The 18185-nt window shown below is 39.2% G+C and overlaps 3 protein-coding genes across 4 annotated transcripts; 2 read left to right on the forward strand and 1 right to left on the reverse strand.

Moving 5' to 3' along the window:
• Window positions 1984-9666, forward strand: LOC109714010 (urea-proton symporter DUR3). Of its 2 annotated transcripts, none has more exons than XM_020238380.1 (9): window positions 1984-2417; window positions 4963-5070; window positions 5166-5261; window positions 5364-5446; window positions 5536-5756; window positions 6140-6402; window positions 7226-7464; window positions 7620-8269; window positions 9052-9666. In XM_020238380.1, the coding sequence occupies exons 1-9, from the start codon at window positions 2241-2243 to the stop codon at window positions 9372-9374; spliced, it is 2160 nt and encodes a 719-aa protein (XP_020093969.1). In that variant the 5' UTR covers window positions 1984-2240; the 3' UTR covers window positions 9375-9666. The 2 variants fall into 2 exon arrangements, with proteins under 2 accessions (XP_020093969.1, XP_020093970.1); XM_020238381.1 differs by lacking the exon at window positions 1984-2417 and adding an exon at window positions 4397-4557.
• On the reverse strand, window positions 9971-12341 carry LOC109714012 (40S ribosomal protein S3-2). The gene is made up of 6 exons (XM_020238384.1): window positions 12205-12341; window positions 11919-12066; window positions 11288-11459; window positions 10932-10986; window positions 10627-10758; window positions 9971-10470 (listed from the first exon to the last, which is right to left on the reverse strand). Exons 1-6 carry the CDS (start codon window positions 12232-12234, stop codon window positions 10315-10317), a joined length of 693 nt encoding a protein of 230 aa, XP_020093973.1. The 5' UTR covers window positions 12235-12341; the 3' UTR covers window positions 9971-10314.
• On the forward strand, window positions 12408-15041 carry LOC109714013 (ATP-dependent Clp protease proteolytic subunit 4, chloroplastic). Its single transcript, XM_020238385.1, has 2 exons — window positions 12408-12959; window positions 14372-15041. Exons 1-2 carry the CDS (start codon window positions 12532-12534, stop codon window positions 14853-14855), a joined length of 912 nt encoding a protein of 303 aa, XP_020093974.1. The 5' UTR covers window positions 12408-12531; the 3' UTR covers window positions 14856-15041.

An 18185-nucleotide genomic window follows, 5' to 3' on the forward strand; every position in this document is an offset into this window, starting at 1 on the left:
ATCTTTCAACGTTTGGCCGTGCGACTCTGCAGGTCACGTATGAAGCAGACCCACAACTTCGCAAAGCAGGCGTGCAAAGTAGAGTTTACGGAGCTCGCTACTGCAAAAGTGCACAATTACTATAAAAGGAACTAAATTAACCGCCAATTTTTCATTCATGTGCCTAGCTAGTCATTGGAGTATCAGCGATTTGGCAAAAGCTAAAGCTGTAATTGAACAATTATTGTGAAGGAACTTTTTTATTTTTTAACCTGTAGAAATTAGCTCATGTGTTTGCGTGGAGGTGGCCATGTATGACATCTTAGACGTAGACTCCAGAATTTATTGAAGTTTTCTTAATTGGCAAAAAAAAATTGAAGTTGAAATAGGTAGAGTCCATTCCCCCAAAATTTGAATTGCATTGGATTACAGCTATATGACAATCTAATACAAATTAATAATATTTGGAGATATACTGATACTATATATATATATATATATATATATAACATCACAGATTCAATACCATTGGAGGAAAATTTGTTTAAAATGGCATGTTGGTTTCTCTGGAGTTGACTTTAGATTCTGCATAAAGTATCTATTAACTTTAAGCTGCAGCACCGACCGTCCCTAGAGCAAGTGGCAAAGGGTTTGGTGGGTGGTACCCGAGACTCAAGTTCGAATCCTAGTTGATTCACATTTCTAGCTAAGTTTATTTCTAAACGAAATAAACGAAGCGGGTTGCGTGCTACCTATCTCTCTCAAAAAAAAAAAAAAAAAAAAACTTTAAGCTGCAGCATCAGGAATGTGACATTTCCATTGAGAATCCCAACATGACTTGCCAAGTTGATCTCTTCAGAGCAATCTATATTCTTTCTTGTTTGTCGAAATAAATTTATCTTTTGCGTAGATTTGAAATTGATGCCATTTTAACTGCAATTTAAATAATACAAATGAAAAGCTAAAATGTTGCTCAGGTCAATGAGCTTGAAACCATGAGATGATTCATACACTTACAATAACTATTGGCACTACAATTCATTGCCCTGTCAACTCTTTAACAAATTAACTAAACTATTGGCATTTATAATAAATGGACGAAAGAATAAAGACCTCACGGTCGCTTCTAAATTCACGAGCAAACTCATTCAATTGCTTGTTAATTAGCGCTGAAAAAAAATTATTACTTAAACTCATTGAAGCCACAAAAGGATATACGAGCACAATCGTCTTGATAAAAATATTAGCTGTATCAATTCTGTCTGAATTAGTGTGAATTTCAGTTAATTAACATAAACTTGATTCGAAATGCTGTAGTCATGGTCGCGTGTAACCCGGCTATGATCCGAAGAGTTACAAATATTGTACAACTATAGAAAAAAGAATAATGTGGCAGCCCAATTTGCAGGAGCAATCAATTTATCACTAAGGTCATACGTCCAACTTGCTATTTTTGATGTTTGTTTAGTTGCAATTAGAAAAGAACACAAGATTCCAAGATCTCCAACTACAAATGTCCATTTCTTTCACAAAAGTAAACTATGCTGAGCAATATGGAACGAAGTACATTTAATTTAATATCAATTAAAATTCACATTAATGCCAAGCAAATCCACATCTCACCACTTTTCTAAATCCCTCGACCTCCCCCGTGAGATGCATAGACTATTTAAGCAACAAATCAATCAAACATTATCAAATTCGTTCGCAGCTTCGAGAATTCAAGAGACACATTAGTTGCCTGTATTTTCTTATCATTTTTTTTTCACTTTAAATTGCTAATTCTTATTTGATCTTACATCAACAATTTGAAACATCAAACACTGCTTCTGCCACTTATTACGTGATAACTGTTACAAATAAAACTTTCTCTTGTAAAGAAGGGGTCCACATTTGGCACAGTTTCATGGTATTCCTAACCAATGCAGAGATGGTTGTGCAAAAGGGCCTGAGATTTGGTGTCAGCAAAGACACCGCATCTCAAAAGGACACCCGGGCCAATCATTGACTCCGAACCCAACGAGCCCACATCTTCAAATTAGGATAGATACTTTCGAAGCTATTGTCTATTGACTTGTACTCCCCAAACAAGGAGGAATTCATTATATACACTCCAAAAGGAACCTCTCCTTCCCCCATATCTCTCTCTCTCTTACTTCTCTCTCCCAATCTCCCTAATAAAAGAACAACAACCTGTTTAGGAGAAAGAAACAGAGAGAGAACACAAATTGTATAGTGCTCATAATAATACTAATAAAAACATGGCTTCTTTGTGCCCTCCCCTGGGCTTTGGGGATAAGTATTATACTCTGACGAGTGCAGGGCAGTGCGTGCGACAAGGCAGCTTCTTCGGGGGAAAGCCGGTGCTGAATCAGGGAGTCGGCTACTCCGTCGTCTTGGGCTTTGGGGCCTTCTTCGCCGTCTTCACTTCTTTCTTGGTATGTACTTGTATACGTATGTATGCCTCTGTCTCTCTCTCTCTCTCTTCTTCATTCAATCTATTATTATCTCCAACAAATAGTGTGTGGAAAAGGATACTGTTTTATTGAGTTCACTGCATTACTATTCTTTTACCCGTTTTTTTCACAAATAGCCCCCTGACAAATTTTATTTGCAAAAATAGCCCCGTCTAAAAATTATTTACAAAAATGACCCTGTCCCTGCCACGCAAGCGCCACGTCAGCGCCACGCGGGCAGGACGGGTCCAGATGTTTAAGTTGAACACGGTGAACCATTCACCGTGTTCAATACAAAATTTTTGTATTAGACACGGTGAATGGTTGACCGTGTCCCATACAAATACCCCAACTAAGTTTGAAGTGTTTGTATTTGACACGGTGAACCATTCACCGTGTCTAATTATTTGTATTAGACACGGTGAATGGTTCACCGTGTCCAATACAAAAACTTTGTATTGAACACGGTGAATGATTCACCGTGTTCAACTTAACCATCTGGCCCAGCCCGCCCGTGTGGCGCTGACGTGGCGCTTGTGTGGTAGGGTCAGGGCCATTTTTGCAAATAAATTTTTAACAGGGCTAATTTAAAAAAAAAAATTTGTAAGGGGACTATTTGCAAAAAAAGCCCTTCTTTTACTATTAAAAGTATTCTTCTAACTCCACTTATTGTTATATTTATTTATTTATTATTTAAATTAGAAGCTACTTGTGGCCGCCCATAAGGCCTGTCACCTCCATAAGCTCCCATTCTTACGCTTATCAATTTTTATCTTGTGGGGTTCTTTATATGCTAAACAAAGAAAACTTACTGAAACGCTTCTCATACTTTACACTATTTTAATAGCACAACTTGAATCTTAAAAAAAATGCACTCAACTTTATTTTTTCCTGTGAAGCATTTCTTTAAACTTCATATTCTTTATAATTTTCCATGTTTAGAGCACCATAATAAAGATGCTTTAATATATTCCTTTTTTTTTTCTTTTCTTCTTTGCTTTTTGAGTGAAGAAAGATCACTACAAGCCAAACAAACTTTTACTTGCAAGTTCTAATCGGAATGCCGTATCCTCTGAAGTATTTCACAAAAATACATTAAATCCTGTATAGCCCATAATGCATGAATTTCCTCCTCTACTAGTATGTGGTTGTTTATGTACGACAAAACTGCTTTTCCCCACACATATACACACCACAAAAAAAAAAAAAAAAAGAAGAAAAAAAGATTCAAGTAGCTCACAATTCCAGTAACGTGAATTTGGAAGAGTTTTACTTCGAGGATTTGTGTTCATACACACCATAATGTATGAATTTTCTCCTATTTCTGTTTTTTCCTCCTAAATTTGGAAGAGTTTTACTTTGAGGATCTGTGTTCATTAAATTAACTTAGCCTCCGTTTGGTTCGGGGTTAAGGAAAAAGTAGCTATACCAGGGATAGGGTTAAGTTTAGGGTTAAAGTGGTGTTAAAATTTTTTTGTGTTTGGTTGGAGTAGGTGGGATAAAAAGATAATAATTGATAAATAAGAAAAAAGGTGAGGGCTCGGGATGCGTGCGGGGTTAAAGTTGGGAAGGGGAGTGGGGTTAATGAGTAGGTGGGATAAAAAGATAATAATTGATAAATAAGAAAAAAGGTGAGGGCTCGGGATGCGTGCGGGGTTAAAGTTGGGAAGGGGAGTGGGGTTAATGATTGATAAAGAAGAAAAAGGTGAGGGCTCGGGATGCGTGCGGGGTTAAAGTTGGGAGGGAGAGTGGGGTTAGTAAACCCCACCCTTTTTTCATGGTGTTTGGGTATAAATTGGGGGTTAAGGGGTTATTCCACCCCTTAACCCCCAACCAAACGCTGGCTTAAAGTATTTGTGTACATTTTCCCCTATCGGTTTGGGGTGTAAATCCGACCCAAATCTTAATCGGGTCGGGCTCGATATCCGATATAAAGTGAGCCCGACAGATCAAAACCCGACCACAACACCCTCGTCCTCGTCTTCTTCCCCTTCTTCTCACCTTGTCACCTCTTCCATGGATCATTCCCGTCTCTTCTTCTTCGTTTGTTATTATATCCCTCGCCTCTCGTCCCTCGCGATCGATCCTGGAGTTTATTTGATCAAGAAATTCATCCCAAGAGGTAAATCTCTCTCACTTATTGAAATCGGCGAGTTCGATGTGTTCTTTTCCCCACAATTATTGATCCGTGTGATACTTTTCTAAACAATTTGAACAGAATTTGTTGGGATTTTGATGTAGGTTCTTTGTTCTCTGTAATATATTCTCTTTTTTTTTTGTTTTGATTGGTTTATTGGAAATAGAATTCGAGAGATTTAGTTAGGTTTTAAGTGATATTGAATTATGGTAATTCGTGGAAACCCTAACCTATCTTTTCTCTACGGGAAGCAGCAGGATGTTGTGTTGTTTAATTTCTGAATTTGGATAATCTAAATGATTCTATAAGAGTAGCATGAGCTTCTGCGCAATCGGATCAGCAAACAGAGTAGCATAAACTTCTTACAATTTACCATGCAATTGATTCTAGGTGTGGCTAGAGAAACGATATGTCGGCTCTGTGCACACATCGGAGTGGTTCAACACTGCCGGAAGGAGTGTCAAGACCGGACTGATTGCTAGTGTCATCGTCTCGCAGGTGCTTATCATTAAGTTTTCTCCTGTGCATTGCAGTCTCAATCCAATCTTTGTGTATAAACCTGTGATTCATCTCATGAGCTTTGTGTTCTTAAGTGGACGTGGGCTGCGACAATATTGCAAAGCTCCAACGTCGCCTGGGAATATGGCGTCAGCGGCCCATTCTGGTACGCAAGTGGTGCTACAATTCAGGTATTTTGATTCATCCCATATGTTAATGATGCTAACGCATAAGAAAATAGCAAGTTAATTGTTCCTCTTAAATCTTTTCTTTCCCTTTAACCCTTTTAACAGGTGCTTTTGTTTGGCATCATGGCTATTGAGATCAAAAGAAAGGCTCCTAAAGCACATACTGTTTGTGAAATTGTCAAAGCCAGGTAAGTGAAAAAGGTTGCAAAATTGTGGTAAGGAGAATATTATTGCCTGGTGTTATTCTGTATGTGACTGTAATCTGTATTGTTTACAGATGGGGAACTGCTGCCCACGTGGTATTTCTCGTATTCTGTTTCATGACAAATATAATTGTCACTGCTATGCTGCTTCTAGGAGGCTCTGCAGTTGTAAATGCACTCACTGGCGTTAACATTTATGCTGCGAGCTTTCTTATTCCTCTTGGCGTGATAGTCTATACTCTGGCTGGTGGACTGAAGGCCACCTTCTTGGCAAGTTACATTCACTCAGTTATAGGTACGTTATCTGAGTCGGTTTGTTCTCACGTCTCATTCCCCTTTGAGTAGCGAAATATGATATATTCAAGAAAATGGAACTCCAATTATGGAATTATGAGCTGACCTTAGTTTTAAACAATCTGAGTAGTTTTTTCTTTGCCGTCTTGTTATGGTTATTTGAGTCCTTTGTATTAGGGTCCCTGATGTCCTGGCCCTTGACAATTCAAAATATGTGGGATGCAGTTTTAAATATGTATTCTAATCTTCCATTTTCTAGCGAAGTTACAGATAGGAATTTATTTGATAATATTTCTAACGTTTTTTTCCTCTCAAATTGAGTTGTTAAATTTGCATTGTTATACATCTTTAGTTCCTAACATTGAACTCGTTTTTTTTTTCCAGTACACGTTGTTTTGGTCATCTTTGTTTACTTGGTTTATACGGCAAGCAGTAAGCTCGGGAGCCCAAAAGTTGTATACCACCATCTTTTGGAGGTGGCGAGCAAATCAAGAGTGTGTCAGGAACCCCTCTCGCATACTGGGCAAGCTTGTGGACCCGTAAGTGGGAACTACAAAGGTTCCTACTTGACCATGTTGAGTTCAGGCGGCCTTGTCTTTGGAATTATTAACATTGTTGGGAACTTTGGTACTGTCTTTGTGGACAATGTAAGTTTTTGTTTATCCAAATTTGTTGGTAGAAGTCATGAGTTTTCACTCATTCTATTATAATTTTTCCTGCATAATACTTGAATAACACAATTTCATTCATTTCTTTCATTTTGTTTTAAATGTGCGGGCTAGCCTTGAAACTGTTGAGAAATGATACTGTGACAGAAAACAATTTAAGAGATATTAACAGATTTTGAATTATTTGTCTCATATGACCATATGTAAATCATGATTAATGAAGCAGAAGTCTAATAAAATGACCGTAGTGAATGTTTAGTTTTAGTTAAATGCTTGCATAGGCAGATTTCATACTTGGAAATTTGAAGGATTTTAATGGGGTAGTATGAGCTTTTCAAGTCCCCTATCAAATATCTGGAAAAGGGATAGCTAAAAATAGGCTGGCTATCTAGAAGGAAATGGGTAATTCCCTTGTGGTTACTTAAAATTGGAACCAGCCGATGAGTTTTTCACGGTCTACTAACAGGTCATTCACAACTTTTGGATCTCTATCTTCTACCAATTAGGTAGGCCTATCAGTGTGATGGCATTGTATTTCACAAGAGATTATTTGAAGCATAAGATATATATATATATATATATATATATATATATATATATATATATATATATATATATATATAATCGTGAAACTTATCAGTTTTATACAAGGCCGCCTGAAACACAACACATGATACACACCGTTGAGGCATCTCCCCTTTCAAGTGTAAATAAAAGCTCATGAGACTTCCTTAATGAGATAAAAGGTCAGAGACTTTTATCAATGAAAAATTTCTAAACATGGAACTTTCTTTCGTTCCAGGGATATTGGATGAGTGCCATAGCTGCACGACCATCGTCAACCCACAAGGGATACCTGTTGGGTGGACTCGTCTGGTTTGCTGTGCCGTTCTCCTTGGCGACCTCACTGGGTCTTGGTGCACTTGCTTTGGATCTTCCATTAACAGCAGCTGAGGCTGGCAAAGGTCTTGTCCCTCCTGCTACAGCTATAGCCTTGATGGGGAAAGCTGGATCAGTTCTCCTTCTCACAATGCTTTTTATGTAAGTTACTGTTCTTTACGCTGAACGAGAAATCCATGCATTCCCATAGGCTCTATGACATAACATTTGATTGATGATATTGTGAGGTACTTCTTTAATTTTAGGTAGTTCTCTTTATAGCTCATAAACAATTTTAATTCAACCACTCATTGCAGGGCCGTGACATCAGCTGGGTCATCAGAACTAATAGCAGTCTCTTCTCTCTGCACCTATGATATCTACCGAACTTACATCAACCCAGATGCCACTGGAAAACAGATTCTAAAAGTCTCGAGGGCAGTTGTTCTTGCCTTTGGGTGCTTTATGGGTGTCTTAGCCGTGATCTTAAACAAGGCAGGAGTTTCTCTCGGTTGGATGTATCTTGCCATGGGTGTAATTATAGGCTCAGCCGTCATGCCCATTGCTTTCATGCTTCTTTGGAGAAAGGCCAATGCCTTTGGCGCCATGCTTGGTACCATTGTCGGCTGCATTCTTGGGATAATCACGTGGTTAACTGTAACAAAAGTAGAATATGGCCGTGTAAATCTCGACACCACTGGACGGAATGCTCCCATGCTTGCTGGGAACTTAGTGTCGATATTAACTGGAGGGTTTGTTCATGCAGTCTGTAGCTTTTTGTCGCCTCAGGACTATGATTGGGAGACTACAAAGCAGATCACGATGGTCGAGAAAATACATACCCATGTTCCTGATGAAGAGTTTAAGGAGGAGAAGCTGTTGAGAGCAAAGATTTGGATTATTAAGTGGGGTGTGGCTTTTACAGCTATCATTGGCATTTTGTGGCCAGTTCTTTCACTCCCAGCACGTAAGTATTTGTTATATTATTTCCATTTCTCTTCGTCCAAAAGTTTATCTTGTATGCTGCAATTGAGAAAAAGGTTAGTATTAGGTTAGTTCATCACTTCAATAGGTTGAGTATCTGTATCTAGCCTTTGCAGTATCATGGTAGTGATCTTAGTGCTCTATTAAGAAGAACAACAAGCATTTTTACTTGCAGTTGCCATGGAATATTTATTTAGGGGGCAATTGCACTAGGGATGCTCAACTACGGCCACTCAACTTTCATGTGTAGTTTTAGTTTGGTCCTGAACTCTCCAACTGTTACAATTACTTCCATAATCTGTTCATTTGGTTGCAATTTTATCCCCTTACTTAAGTTCCTCCATCGAATTGGATAGAAATTAGTAACATGCAAGTAGACTGCAAAGTTAGGTGCCCGATTGGACTTCTCATCTGGCAATTAGTGATTAGCTGTGCATATCCTTCCACTTTAATTAAGAAACTTCGTGAAAAAGGGTAAGATGGAGATGGAAGGCAAAGCATAGTTAACAATTCAAAGGCACTTAAGAAGAAACATCTAAAAGCACTTAAAAGAAAGAGAAGAGAAAAAAGGGACAAAACTAAAGCCGTCTAATATGGTTGGGGATCCTGGTGCTGTCGTCCGATTTTTTGGGTACTTAATTTTGACTTTCAAAGGAGTTAGAGAACATTGCTTGTTATGTGGTTATTGTAAGATGAAAATGTTTATGGTTTAGGTTTTATTGCAGATGACTTGTGCCGATGAAAATTATAATTCAACTTATGCAGGGAAATTCAGTTTGGGTTACTTCACTTTCTGGGCTGTCATTGCCATTGCCTGGGGTACCGTTGCTTCTGTGGTTATCATCCTCTTGCCCTTAATAGAGAGTTGGGACACAATCGGAAAAGTTTTCAATGGTATGTTCACAAATGATATACTCATGGGGAAGGTGGAAGAGATGAACTTCCGGCTTCGCGCTATCATGGGAACAATGCCCGAGGCCGAAAAGATCTACCTGATGGAGCTAGAGAAACACAAGAAGCTCGACTTAGTGATGGAAGCAAAAGCTAGTGAACAATCTATTCATTCTGTTGTGATGGATGAACTCTAAGCTTTCTGTTTATCTTCACAAATGTTTCAATGTTTATTTGTTACATAGAAGATTGCTGGATTTTTCTCTGCCAGAGATTCCTTGCATATCTGGAATGGTTTTGCTTTTCACGTCCTCCTCTTATTTTTTGGGTACTTTTTTAGTGTGGTGTATTTAAGGTTAATTCATGGCGATATGCGTGGTATGCTTCTTCTGGTTTATACTATTTGTGTGCTTCTGTTGCAAAGTAATGAGTTACTGCTAATACTGTAATGGATTGCTTGAGGTGATGGAAAAGAATGTTCATAATAAATCTTGTTTGCACTTACAAATTACACCGAATCAGCCCATGAATTTTTCCCGACCTATGATTTGATTTACTCAAATATCGAGTGTGACCTCTGCTAGAATTAGTCTAAATTCCAGCTTGAACTCTCTGAACTCTATTGAGTTGAATCGAACTAATTCATTTCCATACTTCAGAATTAGCATAACTGCAGCGGACTGTTTGATGTGGTGCTCATGCTTATTATTGTAGAAAAAGATGTTCCAAAACTCAGACCAAACAAGAACGACGATCTGCTGAACAACTATCTCGGGGCTAAAAGAAAAAAAGATAAGACAATAGCACTTTGCAGTAGCAAGTAGTGCCGGTGCGAGGAAATGAACTTGGTCTACAACATACTATATGCACAGAATATACCTCATAAGACCAAGTAAATAAATTAACAACCTAAACAGTTTTTTTCACCAAACAATTGGAGAGAGAAACCCATTCTTTCACTCCCCGAAATAAAAAATAAGAAAAGTCCCTAGTGCAAGTAGTAAAGGACTTGGTAGTTGATATCCAAGGTCCCATATTCGCATCCTAATTGATTCACATTTCTAGCTAAGTTTATTTCTAAATGAAATAAACGAAGTGGGTAGAAATGAAAAATAAGAAAACCAACAACCATTGAAATTAAATTTCTAGAGCAATTGATGGGGGCCTCATGATTAACTCCTCTTCATCCTTGGGGGCGTGGATCGTGACAAGATCAGGGAGCGGAGTCTTCGGGCCTTGCTTACCTTTCGGATCCCAATCCAGCATGATCTTCACCTTTATGCCAAGAACTCCCTGCAGGAATTTAATTTTATTCAGTAGCTAAAACAACTTATGAAACTCTGGCTTTTAATTGATGGCTATGGGCTTAATCCGAACCCCCAAAAAAACTTAAATTATTGTAACTTGATTTCAAGTTGCGAAATTGTTAAAAATAATCTCGGGACTCACCTGCCTAAGCAGAACGTGCCTCACAGCCGAGTCAATGTACTCCTTGACAGGCTGACCAGAGGAAATCATGTAGCCATCCTTAAACTTCATCGACTTGGCACGCTGAGCCCTAAGCTTTCCGCTTACTATAACCTGCGAAAGGATATAGCCTCTATTATGCGATGATAAGCAGAATTAAGGTGATAAATACAGTTCTGTTATTGTATGCCCTGCTATCTATTTTGTCCTGAAGTGATAATATAGTATCAGATACCAAGTAAAACAGTTTGAGACATCAACCTAATGCTACTTATCTTTGCACTAACCTCACAACCTTTAGCACCACTTTCCATAACAAAGCGGAGGACACCATAGCAGGCCCTGCAAAAGGAGCAACGAATAACACAGATTAGATGCACTATAAAATAACCATGTCCGTGGTATGAGAAAGTACATTACACTGAAACGGCGCTGCAAAAGAAAAGTATGATTTGTGAATCTAAATAAGTAATCCTTATGACGCAGGAGAAGGCCCAGATCTACGATTATCGAAAGCAACCAAGTGAGCCTAGCATATCAGATGAACTTTTCACAAAAATATAGACTATCATCAACGATCGTCACCAGTCACCACTTAAGTGATTGATAGTAACAAGCTAAAGATAGAATTTGCATGGAATACCTTCTAACGGCCAAGCCTCCAAGAAGCTTGTAGCGCAAAGACTCGGCCTGGGCAATGGCGCATAGCCCTCTGTTGTTAACCTTCTCAGCGTAAAGCTCCACGCCATTCTCAGGAAAGTTGAACCGCTTCTGGACAACAGAGGTCAATTCCCTTATCCTCCTCCCCTTCTCACCTTTCAAATAAGACCCAAAAGCAATGTTAATGGGGAGAAAAAAACCCCAGAAAAGTCGAATTGATCGCTAAGATATGCAGATACAAAGGGCAAATAAATTGGATGGATTTGCAATGCCACAGTATCGCTCGATCAAAGGACTGTTTTGGGTTGAAGAAACAAACTTCAACCAGGACAAAGGGAAGATTCTAGTGATTATAACTTTGGTCCTATGGTTAAACTTTCCAACTATTTCTCATACTGAAAGAAAGTGTCATATTACAATAGGCATAGTTACATAGCTCTGCAGATATAGATTTAATTCAATCCATAATAAAAGATAGATAGATTCCCACTCATTAAAAACACAGAACAAAAGGTGGCCGAAGGTAGAGTTAAAGAGAGGAGATAAAAGCAATAAAAAGAGAAAGAGAAAGAGAGTGGGCGAGTGGGTGGTGGTGGTGGTGGTGATATTTTTACCGAGAACGTTCTGAGTCCTGGTGGCTCGGATGATGATCTCGGTGCGCATGGGCGTGACCCGAACCTCCACGCCCGAGTATCCATCCTCGGCGAGCTCCCTCGTCAGCAACTCGTTCAGCTCCGCGAAGAACACCCCATCCGCTACAAACTGGGGAAAAAAAAAAAAACAATCAAAATATTTTTTAAAAAAAAACAGAGAAAAATTAAGGGGAAAAAAAAGGTGGAAAATAACAGGTCGATGGTAAAATTAGGGGTTTGAGGCGTCAATTTTTTTTTTTTTTTTTGCCTTTCTCTTCTTGCTCTTCTGCGTCGGCATGGTGGGCGATGTACGCGCGAGGGACGACGCGGGAATAGGAGATGCGATAAAACCCTAGCAGCGGAAGAGAGAGAGAGAGAGAGAGAGAGAGAGAGAGAGAGAGGTTTTTTTTTCCGAGTTTTTTTTTAAAAAAAAAATTTGGTAATACGGATTATATAGAAAGGATCCGAACCCACCAAAATCCGAACCCAAAATCCGAACTACGGAGATAAGCCATTAACCAGTTCTCGGCTCTTCCTCACTCCGCGCACACTTCTCTCCTCCTCCGCCGCCGCCGCCGCCGCCGCAGCAGCATCCATGGCCTCTCTCTCCCTCTCCTCTCCCCTTAAACCCTACCCCCTCCCCATCTCCTCCTCCCCTCAAACCCTAAAACCTCGCTCGCTCTCCTATCCCGCATCCCCCTCTCTCCGCGTCCGCGCCCTCGTCTCCTCCTCCCCCACTAAGCCCTTCTCCTCCCACGCCGGAGACGTCGGATTGGGGTTAGGGTTTGGGGCCGGCCCCGCGATCTCGCCGCTCGATTCGGCGCCCCAGACTCCGGCGACGGCGATGAGGGGGGCGGAGTCGGACGTGATGGGGCTGCTGCTGAAGGAGCGGATCGTCTTCCTCGGGAGCGGCATCGACGACTTCGTCGCCGACGCCATCATCAGCCAACTCCTCCTCCTCGACGCCCAGGATCCGACCAAGGACATCCGCCTCTTCATCAATTCCCCCGGCGGCTCGCTCAGGTGAGATCGACCCCACAATCCCTCCAAAATCTAGGTTCTCGATCTAATGTACTGTTTCCCTCTTGCATATAATTCACCACGCCACTATTTGCGATCTGTGTTATTCCTCTTTTATGCTTAGATAAGTATGTGCGAAATATACTCTTCTTTTTGTGTTTAGAACTTTTCGGACCTATTATCTCCAGGAGGAACACTTTGTGTGGTGAAAAACCTGTTAAATTATATAAAATGTGCGCAACTTGGGAATGTTTAGGAAATAACTGGAAGAACTTCTTGAATTAGATTGCATAACTAGTCATCGGGTTGGTTATTATTTTAGACGGTGGTGACCCGGGTGCAGTGATGAGTTCACTACGGCAGTAGGGCTTCTAATCAGAAAAACAGCCTCTCTCATTTATCGGCTAAGGTTGTGTGATTTGACTGTTCGAAGACCTATAATGGCTAGAGCCTGACGTGCCCGATTACTTTTTATCATATTTATGATAACGTTCCATTTGCAGTTTAGGATGTAGAATTTCTAGAGATTTACTTGGTTCTTCACCTTGAATGTAGTTTTCCAGCCTCCCATACATCGCTTTCAAGTTAACACATTCAAATTATAGGACATGCTTTAAGCTACTGTCTTTCATATTTCGACCCACAGAAGTTATTTTCATGGTTCAATTTATCAAAATTGGCACGAAGAGAAGAAAAAAATTGAAATAAGACTTAATAAGTTCTTTGAGGCTCTATGTAGGTTAAAAGTTGCAAATGTAACTTGGTAGCCAGTTGGTCCATTTCAAGGTAGTATTGAGTCCTATCATGCTATTCTCGATCACTATATCTATCTTGACACCATTTGTGACCCATATGTTGTTGTACTTCCTTCAGAATGTAGCGGAAGTTCCCATCACTTTTCTGGTGGCAGCCTTATAAGCGTATTACTCTATCCGAATCAAAGGCTTTAATAAAACTTATTAAGGAGAGATCTCCGCAATGTTCGCAAGATTCTTGAAAGTGCACAACTTTTCCTTTATGTACCCGTTGACCATTAAAGCACCCGCCACAAGTATTTTGAAGGAATTTTGCATGTAATAAATATATTCCTATATCAAGTGAAAAATGGTCTTGATCCGCAACCCTTAGTGCTTGTCACCTTACACATATGTAAAAGCTGATGAATGGCTTTTCAGATGAGATTTAAAATGTTTGGTGTAAAAGGATTAATGATTTACAATGCTTAGTGTAAGGATTGATGTTGCTATCTGCTTAGTTAACAACACGTCCCTTGCGTAAACAAAAGAGGCATGCTTAGCAAGATTTTCATGCAAAGTTCAATTCTTGTGCCTTCGAAGTTCAATTTCTTGCTCAGCATGCTCGTTAAATCATCTGATTTCTTGATTCATATCATTGCCTTTTCTTTTTCTTTTTAGTGCGACAATGGCCATCTACGATGTAGTCCAGCTCGTGAGGGCCGATGTCTCAACCGTTGCCCTCGGCATCGCCGCATCTACGTCTTCTATTATCCTTGGGGCTGGCACTAAGGGCAAGCGGTTCGCGATGCCGAACACCCGCATAATGATCCACCAGCCCCTTGGTGGCGCCAGTGGTCAAGCCATTGATGTGGAGATCCAAGCAAAAGAGATCATGCACAACAAGAACAACATGATCAGGATTATTGCGGGTTTTACGGGCCGCACGTTTGAGCAGGTCCAGAAGGATATCGATAGGGATCGGTATATGGGCCCAATCGAGGCAGTTGAATACGGGATCATCGATGGAGTGATCGATCAGGATTCAATTATTCCACTTCAGCCTGTTCCAGAGAAGGTGAAGCCAAGATTGAATTACGAGGAAATTAGTAAAGATCCAAGCAAGTTTTTAAGGCCAGAGATCCCTGATGACGAGATATACTAAACTAGTTATTTGTCACAAACCCCCCCCACCACCACCCCACAACCAAAAAATTGATCTCTGTTGTATTTCCTGATTGCATTTAATTAGCTTACTTTTGATAAAAATACTAGAACAAATCTAAGATCACTGAGATATTAGTGTCTTCAGCTTTGATTGAACAATGCTATTCTTTTTACGACTTTGGCATGCCTCTTCCGCTTCCTAAGAAAAGGCCTTTGTTCTTTGACTATTTCACCGCCAACACTGTGCAAAATAAGTGGTGTTCAAGAAAATTGTGGGTGTCAAAGCAATGCCAAATCTGCTAGTTGCGTGAAAACTGAACAGATTTGAGTTGCTTTGATGTTATGATGGGAAACTGAACTCCGGTCATATCGTAGAGGATTGAACGCCGTGTCTTTTGCAATCAAACACGCGGCTCGGAACGTGCTGATATAACATTCCATAAAAATAACAAAGTCGACTCCTTGAAGGGATAATTTAAATCAAAATGATCAAAAGCTGAGGCAATATGTCATATGTAATTGTTCTCAGTTTGTGTGAATTATGTAGGTCGGGATGATCCGACTGGGTCGCGCCGCGAACTGAGATGATCAGATCTTGAGCATTTCAATGATCATCTAATTGGTTGGGCTCGTGATTTACTAGTACTTTTCCACTCCCAAGCGAACCCGCGCACAAACGAGGCCAAACGAGGAGTGTTACAGGATCTATTAGGAGTTCGACTCCTCAGGTTCGGTTAGGAGTTCGTCTTATTTCACATGGAAGGAGGGAACACATAAATTCAAACCCTTGAGGATGCCGTGGAATTTAATGCGTGCACCCTTCAACAGCGTTCCGGGTAACAACTAGGATTTGGGCTTTCAAACGGGATAAGAACTGTTTGTTTTAGAATGAGAGGATTCGCTTTGCTGTCTTATCCAAATATTAAGTTTTTTTTTTTTGTTTTTAAGAAAAATTAAGGTCTTTTAGTGTCCTGATGTTATGTATAGTTAAATTATTCACTAGCCCAGTGGCCCCAAATAATTAAAAGACCGACTAAACGAGTTAAGATTTGGCACCGACAAAAGTCACAAAACTCCCTTCTTTCATATCGTCATATCGATCGTACAGTGCCATCACGTTTCTTTTGGGGAAAAAAACAAAAAAACAAAGTTTCTATTTTTTTTTTTTTTATCTTTTGTTCCATCAGAACAGTGCCTTAGAATTTAATCCGAGAGCACAAGTTTGTCGCATTGCAATGAATCTACTATATACAAATGTGGATTGGCTCGGGAACTAAACAATTACTTCCACATATGCCTACTAATATTATTCTTAGATCTAAGGTACATAGTTAAATTTTCAAAAACTTTTTAAAAAAGGTGTATATTTAGAGGATGATACAGCAAAGTAGCTTGACAAATAATGCAAGGCATGACAAGACAAGATTACCTGCGCATCCTGCATCATGCGAACTAACAACCCCACTAAATTAGCCCCCTGAAAATTAATTATATCCATGTTCTTAATGGACCGTAATTAATATACTTAAGATCAATTAGTAAGGTAGGTTTGATTGGCCTACTTCAGATTCGGATCTTGATTTTTTGGGTAAATGACGTTACCGACACTGCATAGAAGAAAAGGATGGGTTCAAGCCACATTCATTTATGTGGACCCAACTTATTAACCTTCTTGAATAACCATTTTCTGAGGCTTGTTGACCTTATTTACCCATTATGGTCCCTAACCAACCATGGACCACTTCACCCAAAATTAATTATTTGCCCCCATCTTTTTCTCTTTGGCCCCTTCCCAATAGGAAATTATTGCTGTGACATAGTCTATTAGGCTATATGTTTACTTTATTTTTTCTATCATTGGACTTTTCTGAAGTGAAGAGCAACCTAAACCACTTGGATAATTTTAGAAATCTATACATTTACTTTCCTGGTATTAAAAAAAAAATTCAAGTATAAGACAAGTAAAAAGTTGATTATATTAATCTGTTTACGATGAAAATTAATTAGGTGTATTTTTTGTGCCCTAGAAAATGGAAAGTCCTGATTCGAAACTATTATTCTCCGTGCAATGAGGTTTGTGCATTCGATAATATTTCTTTTGGTGATACATCAACAAAACAGTTAGTTTGCCGCTGCTAAGAAGCTCACTTGGTTGGTATCTCAGCACTAGCATGTTCAACTTAGAGAGATTAAAAAAAAAATAATGAAAAAAAAAAAGTATTGAAAACATAGTGGTAGATCTGTGGCTATGGATCTCATGAGTGGGTCATGTGCTTTCCAATTTAAAACCCAGTATGCTAAGGCATGCGCCCTTGCGCCTGACCTGAACCTACGAGTATACTTTCAAACGGATTGGACGTCAATTCAAAAATGCATCGTATGGCTAAATAAATAATCAGTTTTTTTTATCAAGTAAAATCTGAAATAATATCTTGTACATTTGATGGGGACAAGAAACTTAGTAACAATAATATAAAATAAACATTGTCATTATTAGCTCGGCAACCCATGATAATAGCTTGTTCAGGGTATTTTTGGATGTAAAATTATCATATTTTCTTATAATTTGACCTTCATAATTCGTCACCTAGAAAGATCAGATTAGTTAGTTTTTAATTCTTTACAGAAATATGTGTCTAATAAAAAAAATTTAAACAATTTATTAACCTGGGCCGTGAACGTATGAGAGAATTGAAACGCACAAGTTTTTTTTTTAAAGAGAAAAAGATGGCATGTTATTCATTTCATTTATTTTTTAAAAAATAAATTTAATTAAAAATATAAATTAATTAGATTTCGAATTTGAAATTAAATTTTTTTGTCACTTACACTAGAACTGATGGGTGAAAAGCACTGAGTTGTTACATCCATTATTCAAAGAAAGAGCGAGTTTGGCGAGGATTGACCAAAAGGTCCTGCAAGTTCGAACTTTTTGAGCACAAAGTGGCCGTTAGTTGTCTCCTTCCTCCTACTCTGTCCACTCTGCCACTGCTGCAATATTCAATGGGCCAGCACCAAACACCCCCATTTATTTTATTTTAATCTTAACCTTCTTACATATTAATTAATGGGATTCACCACTCACAGGCTAAGCCATGGCTATGCACACCTGTAACTGCTGATACCGTCAGGAAAAGTTCCCCGAAGACATATATTTGTTTCGCCCATTTATAACATGCATCTTTGAAGATAGTTTGTTTTTTGTGCGTCCGGGCGCGCCCGCGCATATGAGCATGATTTTGTTGAATAACTTTTCAGCAAAATGTTATTGGGACGATTTGATGAGTCGTTAATTTATTTGGTATTTGAATTTAAAAATTTATTTTAA

This window comes from Ananas comosus, linkage group 8, assembly GCF_001540865.1.
Source record: "Ananas comosus cultivar F153 linkage group 8, ASM154086v1, whole genome shotgun sequence".
In the NCBI taxonomy this organism is placed as follows: Eukaryota; Viridiplantae; Streptophyta; class Magnoliopsida; order Poales; family Bromeliaceae; genus Ananas; species Ananas comosus.

Excerpts from the sequence above, each read along its gene's own strand:
- LOC109714012 (XM_020238384.1), bottom strand. The coding sequence starts at position 12,234 with ATGCCGACGCAGAAGAGCAAGAAGAGAAAG. Across the intron at positions 12,067-12,204 it reads AGAAGAGCAAGAAGAGAAAG|TTTGTAGCGGATGGGGTGTT; the intron begins GCAAAAAAAAAA and ends TTTTTTCCCCAG. Across the intron at positions 11,460-11,918 it reads CAGGACTCAGAACGTTCTCG|GTGAGAAGGGGAGGAGGATA; the intron begins GTAAAAATATCA and ends CTTATTTGAAAG.
- LOC109714013 (XM_020238385.1), top strand. The coding sequence starts at position 12,532 with ATGGCCTCTCTCTCCCTCTCCTCTCCCCTTAAACCCTACCCCCTCCCC. Across the intron at positions 12,960-14,371 it reads TCCCCCGGCGGCTCGCTCAG|TGCGACAATGGCCATCTACG; the intron begins GTGAGATCGACC and ends TTTTCTTTTTAG.
- LOC109714010 (XM_020238380.1), top strand. The coding sequence starts at position 2,241 with ATGGCTTCTTTGTGCCCTCCCCTGGGCTTTGGGGATAAGTATTATACT. Across the intron at positions 5,447-5,535 it reads TGTGAAATTGTCAAAGCCAG|ATGGGGAACTGCTGCCCACG; the intron begins GTAAGTGAAAAA and ends TATTGTTTACAG. Across the intron at positions 7,465-7,619 it reads CTTCTCACAATGCTTTTTAT|GGCCGTGACATCAGCTGGGT; the intron begins GTAAGTTACTGT and ends CACTCATTGCAG.